Consider the following 11141-nt stretch of genomic DNA (forward strand, 5'->3'; position numbering starts at 1 on the left):
TTGGTAATTTTTCCATGTGTTGCTTCAGTGATTCGATCTACATGATATATTGTCCACAACTTGAAATCATTATTGTACAGGGTGGGTCAAATTGGACACTTTTGAAGAGGAAGTCCTATTTCTATACTAGATACACGATAACTGATGTCTCTGTCTGAGGGCAAGCTACTCTATAGCTTAGCTATCACCTATAGACTTATTATCCCAATACGTCTATGATATCACCCCTATACATACGGAGGATGTTTCTGTTCATGCGACAAAATTCAGTAGGTGAATGTAATTATGTATGTAATTAAGATGGGTCTTTCCTTTTACAAAATTTTCTCATCTCCTTTCCGAGATATCACCCTTAAAAGGTGGTGACTAAAATTCAGTTTTAATTTTTTTTCTAAAATTCCAGTAAATCTAGAAACTTGAAATGCTGATCTGATTCGGATTTTTGTTCAAATATTTTTTAGCAACGTGTTTTTTCGACTTTTTCTCGGAAAAATTAGATGATACTACTTATGACAATTTAATTATCAGCTAGGTCAGCTAAGACAGAGCTAGATTTCATTGAATTAAAACCGATATACTTAATAACATAGAAATTCTCGTGAAATTTTCAATTATTCTATCCATCATGTAATTAATTAACCAGAGTTGGTCTTTACACAGCTTATATACGTTATTTTCAAATGGTGTGTTCTGGACCAAATCTCATTAGAAATGCTCTAGTGAAAAACGATTTATATATCTCCTTTGGTAAGTTCACGGATGTTATTGCTTAAACAGTTGTTGGAAGGCATTAATTAAGCGATGAACGAAGAAACTAATTAATGAAAGATTGCCTCATCAAAAGGGGTCTTTAACCGTCAATTTTCGATAAATAATTAACAAGTTTTTTTGCATCATGTAATATAGATTTGTTAATTGTTAGTGAAATAAGCCTTGGGCAGCAAAATATCTTGTTGTTTCTGCCTAGCAGCAGGGAGTTGGTAATAGAAGATGATAACACAATTATTATTAGAGAAAGAAAATTCCAGAAAAAAACTGTCTTTATTTCTTTTTTGAGCGCGTTCATTCATGCCTAGACTAGAGAACCAGAACAACATTAACCATAACCGATAACAATGACTGATGACTGATGGTTCTATGAAAGATATGATGGCTTCAAATCATCCTTCATTTCCTACTTAAACCTAGAGTGTGAAAATTCTCGGTGGGTTCATATTTTTACCCAAATGTTTATAATCATTATTAATCAACCCTTTGTGTTCGTTGTTGTCATAGTTCCCAAATCCACTTGATTTATATTATATTTGATGTCGTAAGAGGATTATGCAATGATAAATCAAAACAGTTTTGTGTTTTGTGAAATGATACCTATTCGGTGTTTACTTCGATTGATGTTGCCTAGATGGAGGTACTTCTTAATTAAACGCATAAATATCATTCAACAGAGAATAAGACGACTGCTTAAGTCGCTTCAAGCCATCTAGGATCTATTGATTCCCGGATTCATTACGATGGTCAACAGTCTTTCCCAAAAATGATTCACTAAATATAAAGTGAAACATCTTTGGGATATATCCCAATTTTTTAACCATTGTATGAAGAATATTCTCTTCTATTCTCCACACAATGGTTTTAGCGCATAGTATAAGGAAATCCTTATACTATGATTTTAGTTAGGTTAGGTTAGTAGGTCGATTTTAATAATTTTTACATATCATTTTTGCAACGTTTATTAAAGTAGTAGCCAATAAGTATTATTATTATTAGGTATTTTAATTCTAGTCAAAAAAAGTTCCTACATCGCAACGCTTTAATCGCAGCTTTAAATTTTACCCTTCATAGATAAGTATAATTTAGGACAACGACAATCTTAGCAATAATCAAAATTTTAGATAAGTATATTTAGTTAGTTATTTTTAATTTTATCATTTCCCTAAAGCGTAAGCATATTCTAAATTACAGTGCAACCGATCTGTGTTATAATAGACTGAGAGGATTTTTCAATCCTCAGATTTCAACATATCATTTTTCCAAAGACGCTAAGTGCTAAATTTGTTGCATATCAACGATTCCTTCCAAATTATAGCTCTATTCCCCTCCCCCCGTGTTATAGTATCAGCGCTAAGCAGCAATGATGCAATAACACTTGGCCCATGGCTGTTGGCCCCTAATATAATGAATATAAATTCTTCGTCCTCTTCTTTAGCAACCCATTTATATCCATTGCTGGATGTTGGCTCACCTGAAAGTCTCCATCCTTCCTTTTCTTTTATAAATTATATATTTTACAGGCTTGAAAAAGGGCACTGCCCGAAACGTTGCCTATCAAATAACAGTTTAAATTTTTAAACAATAAATATATTCAGAAACAACCCTGAAATCAAATTTCACCATACAATAAAAATTAACAGGGTAAATAATTAAATCAATAAATTTTACATTACAATACTTGAAAGTTTTTCAACAGTAAAAAAACTTAAAAACTATATGTAATGGAATGAAAAGTTGCAAAACCACAAACATTCTCTAACTTTACTGTTTAAATTGATATTTTCAATTTGGTTTTTGTGTGAAAATAATATTGTTGTCTGTTTCTTCGGTGGAAAATGTTGGAACTCCTTATTTAATTTCTGAAATGAATGAAATATTCAAGATGGGAAAAGATTCAGGTTGAAAAAAGTTATAAAAGTTGAAATATGGCTTTCATCACTGAATTTTTTCAACTAATATTTCAAATCATCCAGACGCCAGATTTTACTGGTAAGTGGAACGTTGATAGGGTATTCAATGATTTGTATATCTGATGTTATTAATAAAAAATTATTTGTTTTTTCTTTATTTTTTAGTAGACCTGCTACAAATCCCCTGAAACGAAACAAAAAATTTATTGAACAAAAGCATAATTCATTCTTGTTTACAAACCTATATTAAATTAAATTCATCTAAATTAATCATGTCCTGAATGATGTTACCATTTGTCCATCTCATCAGAAGATTATATAATACATATTTTCAAAAAAGGGTACATAAGAAATTATATGAATTCTTCTATTGAAAGATCAGCAGTTTTTACAACTGGCATCATATATGCTCTAGCAATGATTAAAAAAATAATGTTTTGGAATCTGTGATGATGGTGAATGATTCAGAAAATCATTAGTTGATATTGAATACAAATATGTATTGCATATTTAAATTAAAAAAAATTGGAATTTTAAAATCATACACGAAAAAAGCTGTTATCAGTAAATAGGAAGGAAAGAGCAGAAAAGATTGTTAGCATAATTGAAGAATTGTGATTTGAAAGATATGGGATTTTATCAGAGATCTTTCGATAAAACTTTAAAAACTTGTTTTGATAAAATTAGTTTTAACCTGTTCATCAATTAAAATTCAAAGTTATATTACCATCTCCAAGCACAATATCAAGGTAAGTAAAGAAGTACATTTTCATTCAACGAGAGACATCTATACAAATTACCAATTGGCACTCTTGAATTCAGTACAAAGTTTTAATTTTTGTTCATGAAATTTGTGCAATAGAATTGATTGGTTATTTACTTTTCTTCATTCAAACTTTTTTTTTTGCAATTTGTGCTTTCAAAACAATGATAGTAAAGTATACAATCTCAACTGTGGAATTTCAGAAAGATAAATCAGTAATGAATAATTGCAGTAATCAGGTGGAGTAACAACATTTATTTGGTGTCTCAAAGCATAGTACAATCTGGGAGATGATTTACATTCCATTTAAATAGTACAAGAGCAATATTAAATAATAATAGGAGATATGAAAATGAATGAAATTGTTACATATGTTAATAAAACTTTATTAATTCGATTATAAAAAAGATTAAATTAGTGATACTGTGTAACTGATGGTAATATTTATTCGTCATCGTCTCCTCCTCCCTGTCTAGGTTTAGGTCCACCTGCTCTCTTTGCCATGATGATCTGATCAACTCTAAGTATGGTTGCAGCTGCTCCAACTGCATACTTCAATCCCCAGTACTTGCAGGAGTAAAGATCCAAAATATTCTTTTCCACTACATCACAGGTCGAGTTATCAGATTCAATATCTACTCCAATATTTTTCTCTCCATTCTGCAAATTAAATGATTATTGTTATAGATTATCATTTGTTAAGAAGATAAAAATTCTAATCTTACTTTATGAGCTGCCAGCAGTTTCTCTAATACAATGGTAGATCGTAGACCACTATTTTCAGCCAATGTTTTGGGGAAAGTCTCCAAAGCATTTGCAAATTTTCTGACAGCGTACTGTTCCAATCCAGGAAGTGTGTCAGCATACTCAGACAGCTGACAGGCTAATTCAACTTCTATAGCACCAGCTCCAGGTACTAGCCTGCCATCTCGCGATAGACACTGTAGGATGAATTAAAGAAATCAATTATTTGCAATGAGATTTGGTTGATTAACTTACTTTATATGTATTAACACCATCATCAATGGCTCTTTCAATGTCATCCATATAACTATCAGTTGCACCTCTGATAACAATAGTAGCAATTCTAGCATCTTTTCCTTCATTTTTGAAAACAACAGTTGGTGTGTCACCAAGTTCTTCAACATGAACCGAATCACAATATCCCAACTCTTGTTGAGAAGGTGGTGTTAGCCTTGGGAGAACTGTTCCTCCGACCTAATCCGATTACAAACATTTATTAATTTTAATTCATTGGGAAGATAAACAAGTAAGAAGTCAAATACGAGGTGAATACTTACAGATTTACTTAGTCTTCTGAGGTCAAACTTTGAGTTCAGTCTGACAGCCATAAGTCCATATTTGTTAACATAATGAAGAGCCATGTCACCAAATTTGGCACCAGATACGATAACCTTAGCTCCAGTATCAGCAATAGCTTTAATTTGCATTTCAAGAAGATTTTCTTCTCCTCTACTGAAATTTGTCAATTCTTCAGCTGTTTTAATGAGAACTGTGCCCTTAGTTTCGGTTTGCATAATATCAACAGCACAACTATAAAGAGCAATTTTGCCTTTCTCTACTTTAGTCACCTCTCCTTCGATCTGTTTTTTGAAGACCATACCTTTTACAACCTGGTAAAAAATTTTATTTACTAATTTATTTGAGATCACAAATTGGAATTTATACCTGAGAGCTAAAAAGACCACATCCAGGAATTTTACACACTCTAACATTGTCTACATTGAATGTTGTACCTTCACTTATGATGGAATCACAAGCTTTAATTATTAAGTCAGACAAAAATTCTTCATTTCCATACTGTTTGGACTGAACTGAAGTAAGAATTGCTTTTTTCATATTTTCAGTATCATGTGTACTTTTTACTTCTTTACATACAAGTTTGGGCAAGATATCTAAACATTTTTCTAAAGCTAACTCATATCCTTCTGCGATTTCTGTTGGTGTTACCCCAAGACGGATAAGTTCTTCTGAGCATTCTAAACGAAATAAAACCAATCATTATAGTAGTTTTAGAGAACAATATCGTTACAGGATTACCGCAAACTCTATTATATTCACATTTAGAGTGTGAATATCCTTCAATCATAAAACAAAGAAAACTATTTACCTAATAAAGCTCCCGCAAGAATGATAACAAAATTGGTACCATCTCCTACTTCTGAATCCTGCATTTCAGAACCAAGTATCATTAATTTTGCAGCAGGATGTTCTACATCCAATTCTCTAATAATGGTAGCAGCATCACTTGTAACGAACATTTTTTCTAGATGGTTGATAACCATTTTGTTCATTCCATTTGGTCCATAGGCAGATTGAACAGAATGCGAGAATTCTTTGCATGCTCCAATATTTCTTATAACCGCTTCTTCCAAGCCAGAAAAGTACTAAAATTGTTTTAAAATAAGTCATTGCGCGTCGTAGGTTAGCCACATGTTTTCCGAAATGGTTTTTTATCCTACATGCACTTACCCTTGCTCCATCTTTCAACATCTGGGCAAAGCCAGGAGCTTTAGGTACATGTAAAGCCATTGTATATGTTTAATTATCTGCTACTTTCTTAAAAATTGATTAAATTTGTTGAGGGCAATTAGAATATTTCTAATAAGATGACAACAGTATTACCAAAGTGGGAGTCATGTGTGAATCACAGAAAAATTTATTTAATTTATGGTTTCATTGAAAGGATGAATTTTTATAAACTTGATCAAAATTTGAAAGAGATGATATTTGTATGATATGGAAGTGTCTGTTATCAAATTTTTTCAATATTCAGTTGATATTATTTCACCTAAAAATTCAAAAAGTTGAGAAAACAATCATTATCTGTAGTTTCAGGGGGTTGTCAATTTAATATGACAGAATTAAATAGAGGTTATGGTTTGATTTTAAATATCAATCCAAAATATTGATTTCTTTTACTCATTTTCACATTTTTGAAGTTGAAAATCATTTGGTAATTAAATTTTGAGATAAATAATTGAAAAATGTCTATTGAAATAGAATCGGCAGAGTAAGTTGAAGCCCTCTCAATTGTTAATCAATCATTATTTATTTTTATATTTTCGTAGTGTTATCCGTTTAATTCAACAATATCTGAAGGAATCAAATCTGTATAGAACTCTCCATACTCTACAGGTAAATATCAAATTTAAACAAAATATTATTTTATTGTAGATATGAATTTTCTAGGAAGAAACTGGAGTCACTCTCAACACAGTTGATAGTGTTGATGGTTTTTGTGCAGACATCAATAATGGACATTGGGACACAGTATTGAAAGCCATACAGTCATTAAAGTTACCAGATAAAAAACTTATTGATTTATATGAACAAGTTAGTGTGATTCTTTACATATTTTTACTCAATCTAATGACTGTTCTTGTAGATTGTTTTGGAATTGATTGAATTACGTGAACTTGGTGCTGCAAGATCCTTGTTGAGACAGACTGATCCCATGATTATGTTGAAACAAAATGAGCCTGAAAGGTACATTCATTTGGGTAAGTCAGTTACTATGTACTCATTAACTTTTTTGACTTTATCGTTATTAAATTTCAGAAAATTTACTTGCAAGGTCATATTTTGATCCACGTGAAGCTTATGCTGATGGCAGTAGTAAAGAAAAACGTAGGGCAGCTATAGCTCACGCACTTTCAGGAGAAGTTTCAGTAGTTCCATCTTCTAGGCTCTTGGCTTTATTGGGACAAGCATTGAAGTGGCAACAACACCAAGGTTTATTGCCTCCAGGAACTACAATAGATTTATTTAGAGGAAAAGCTGCTATTAGAGATCAAGAAGATGAACAGTTTCCTACTCAGATGGCAAAACAGATCAAGTTTGGTCAGAAATCACATGTGGAATGTGCTAGGTTTTCTCCAGATGGACAGTATCTTATAACTGGTAGTGTAGATGGTATTTTGGAAGTTTGGAATTTCACAACTGGTAAAATTAGGAAGGATTTGAAATATCAAGCACAAGTAGGTTGATTTATAAATTATTATAAAATCATATGATTATGCTTTATTTAATTCTCTTTTTATGAATTTTTCTGATTGTACAATTTTTATTTTCTGAATAATTTTACTTTCAGGATAACTATATGGTAATGGAACATGCAGTACTTTGCTTAGCTTTTTCAAGAGATAGCGAGATGTTAGTATCTGGTTCACAAACAGGAGGAATAAAAGTATGGAGAATAAGTTCAGGACAGTGCTTGAGAAAAATTGAGAAAGCTCATGGAAAAGGTATCACATGTCTTCAATTTTCAAGAGACAATACTCAAGTATTGAGTGCGTCATTTGATCATTCTATCAGGTATGTCAAAAGATATTGAACATATTTGTTTCTTGTCTTATCGTTATCAGAAAACAGGATTGTCAATGGATTTTAATCAACAAAATCTGATATCTTTCAAAATCATATTGGAAATTAAAATATGATCATCTTTTGTACAAAGTTCAACAAATTAACACAATAAAATCATTTTCATATAAACATTTCTCCAAATATTGAGATGTCTTAAAAATGTCTTTATCCTCCTATCCTTTTTTGAACAATATAGGTTTTTCATTGCAGATTGCATGGTTTAAAATCAGGAAAAACCTTGAAGGAGTTTAGAGGGCATACCTCTTTTGTAAATGAGGTAATATTCACTCAAGATGGACACAGCGTATTGAGGTTTGTAAACATTTGTAAATGAGATCTCTCATTTCAAAGAGAATGAGATCTATATTCTTCTCTAATTTCAGTGCTTCTTCAGATGGATCTGTGAAAGTGTGGAATTTGAAAACAACAGAATGTATAAGTACATTCAAATCATTTGGAGCAGGAGATACAACTGTTAATAACATTCATAACTTTGCAAAAAATCCAGAACATTTTGTTGTTTGTAATAGAAGTAACACTGCAGTGATTATGAATCTTCAGGGACAAGTAAGATCTAAATATGGATAAAAACTATATTATCATTCAATATGATTTTTTTCAGATTGTGAGATCATTTGCTAGTGGTAAAAGAGAAGGTGGTGACTTTGTTTGTTCAACTGTATCTCCAAGAGGTGATTGGATTTATTGTGTTGGAGAAGATATGGTATTATATTGTTTTTCAACAAATTCTGGAAAACTTGAGAGAACATTAAATGTAAGTGTGTCATTTATTTTCTTTTTGGTGTAACTTCCAATAATAAACATTTGCATTTGTTTTTTATTTTAAATTAGAGGAAACTGTTCAATAGAATCATATAAAATTGTACATCTTCAATATATTTAATTTAATAATTAGTAGCTTTTAGTTACTGAAGATGACAACTTCGTAAAATACTGATCTTTGTGAACTTGAAAAATGTTGTTAATATTTTATCATTTTATTTCAGATTCATGAAAAAGATGTCATAGGAATTGCTCATCATCCACATCAAAACTTGATATGTTCTTATAGTGAAGATGGGCTTGTTCGTTTGTGGAAACCATAAAATTTTGTTGATTCAAACAAGACCATTTATTTCAATCCATCTTGTGAGTCAAATGCATTTATTTATGACTATTTTGTTGAATCCTCCGTCTTGTTTTCTGTTATTCAGAAATCGAGTTATGAAAATTTAATATCGAAATTGTATAATTTTGGTTAATGTTAATTTAATTTCCAATCATTTAATTACAGCCCCATGTTCTGTAAAAATTGTGAATATATACGATAATAAAATATTAAACATCGCAAAATCTTTTGAACATGTTAGGTTTAGTTTTCAAGAAACAAAAAATTAAAGTTAATAAGATTAATTAATTACTTCATTTTATTTATATTACAGAAAAAAGCATGACATTAAAAATTTTTGTTCCACCATTTTTCAATAGTTAGCTGAAAATGCCAGTACGGAACTTGAAAACACTACACAACTCAATTGTTTCAAATCAATATCTTTTATAGAAATACAGAATACAGTTTTGAAAAACAACAAATTATAAACTTGGAGATAATTCAATTTATAATGCAATAATTTTTGAATACCCAACTGAGAATAATCGACAATGATTTTATATCTCAATTTTGTTTCATGAGCAATTCTTCTGTGAAAAATCATTCTTTTCCACATTGAATTAGAATTTCAACTAAGTCTTTTGTTTAAATAAAAAATGGTCAAGTTATCATTCTGATATACAGGCTTACTAGGATGAAGCATTTTTAGGTGATAATGCTAAAGATGTATGAATACTTGAAAGATTGATCCAATTGCCTTTTTTATTCTATTTTTATCGTCACTTCAACTCGATGAATAATCTCTACATCCTGTGACTTATCAGAGATATTTATGAATTTTATTTCACTCATAAATTAATATTTTCACTTTTACTGAATTTCCAACAGTTACCTTGTGAATTACTGGAGTGCTTATAAATAAATATGATTTATTTTAATTATTGAAGTTGTTCATTGCGATCACAGTCAATCCATCTCTAGATATCTTGTTCAGAGCTATAGTTTTATATATTATTTTTCATATCATAAAGTTCTTCTCTGCGCATTCATATCATCATTGAGTGTTCTCATTAGTCGCCTATTTAATGGATTCAGTCCTTACTTGATGGATATTTATCATCAAATAAAGTGAAACAAATTAATTTCCAAAAATATTTTGATGTTTACAACAATTGTTTTGTCAACACTGTGGCTTCTTCAAGTTAATTTCAACATATTAGTCAAAGAAGGCTTAAAAATTGTTATAAAAATTAATACATTTGTGGAAATTACTTTGTTTTATTTTATTATAAGCTATTTTTAGAATCCACAATAATATCATACAATCCATATAGAGTTTTGTTTGGCAAGCTGCATTTAGTTTCTTACTGAACGACTTGTAACTTACTTATTTATATATTTTGAAGATATATGATTTAATCATGGAAGCCTCTACTCATTAATTTATTTTATCCTCTTATTTATAAAATTTACTTCTGTAAATTGAATAAGTGAATTTTTAAGTCTTGATTATAGTTCAAATAACTACCAAAACAACAACTAACTTTCCTGGTGTTGTTACAATAATATTATTTGTTGATCTAACCTTTGTACTCTTTCCATGTCAGGAAATAAGAAAAAGGAATAATCTTCTAATTGAAGCACATTTGAATACCTACATAAAAATTGGTTATTAAGATACCTAAGAGAGACAGATAGCCAGTTTCTGATGAGTGGATGCAATTTTGAAGTGGTTCTGGAATACCCCAGTATATTTTTTGTCAAAACTAGAGTTTTGTGTAATATATTAATTATTGTTTCTATTCATTCATAGTTACTTATTTTCATTTTGGGAAATGAGAATATTATTTCCTGGAGCTCATCATATTGTTGAAAAATGTAACAATTTCATAATTTTCGGTGAAAGTTAAATTTTGAAAAATCTGTTTTAGTTTTACCTGGTTAACTAATATTCGTCACTTTCGAAAGAACTACTCAACAATTATGATTTGTGATTATCATGCAGTAAAAAAATCTATAGACATATTATATACCTACATACATTTTTCAAAATTTTTATCGCTCTATTTGTTAAGTTTGACATGAATTTGAATCAATCTTGAAAATTGTGCTGGGTTTTGTAGCAATAATTGAATTAATTGAGTGAACACTTGATGTTGATTTTTTCATCCAATTATGATTTTCCTTATTGATTTCT

At 30.2% G+C, this 11141-nt stretch overlaps 2 protein-coding genes across 2 annotated transcripts; one reads left to right on the forward strand and one right to left on the reverse strand.

Annotated features, from left to right (window-relative positions):
* Positions 1 to 3679: 3679 nt before the first annotated feature.
* LOC123674606 (T-complex protein 1 subunit theta) lies at positions 3680 to 6109 on the reverse strand. Its single transcript, XM_045609536.1, has 7 exons — positions 5938 to 6109; positions 5576 to 5852; positions 5134 to 5444; positions 4746 to 5078; positions 4444 to 4662; positions 4170 to 4385; positions 3680 to 4104 (listed from the first exon to the last, which is right to left on the reverse strand). Exons 1-7 carry the CDS (start codon positions 5995 to 5997, stop codon positions 3889 to 3891), a joined length of 1632 nt encoding a protein of 543 aa, XP_045465492.1. The 5' UTR covers positions 5998 to 6109; the 3' UTR covers positions 3680 to 3888.
* Positions 6110 to 6317: 208 nt separating this feature from the next.
* Positions 6318 to 10378, forward strand: LOC123674607 (WD40 repeat-containing protein SMU1). The gene is made up of 10 exons (XM_045609537.1): positions 6318 to 6478; positions 6537 to 6603; positions 6658 to 6801; positions 6854 to 6968; positions 7027 to 7445; positions 7559 to 7782; positions 8044 to 8145; positions 8217 to 8400; positions 8456 to 8608; positions 8841 to 10378. The coding sequence occupies exons 1-10, from the start codon at positions 6453 to 6455 to the stop codon at positions 8937 to 8939; spliced, it is 1533 nt and encodes a 510-aa protein (XP_045465493.1). The 5' UTR covers positions 6318 to 6452; the 3' UTR covers positions 8940 to 10378.
* Positions 10379 to 11141: the final 763 nt, after the last annotated feature.

Source organism: Harmonia axyridis, chromosome 3 (assembly GCF_914767665.1).
Source record: "Harmonia axyridis chromosome 3, icHarAxyr1.1, whole genome shotgun sequence".
NCBI lineage: Eukaryota > Metazoa > Arthropoda > Insecta > Coleoptera > Coccinellidae > Harmonia > Harmonia axyridis.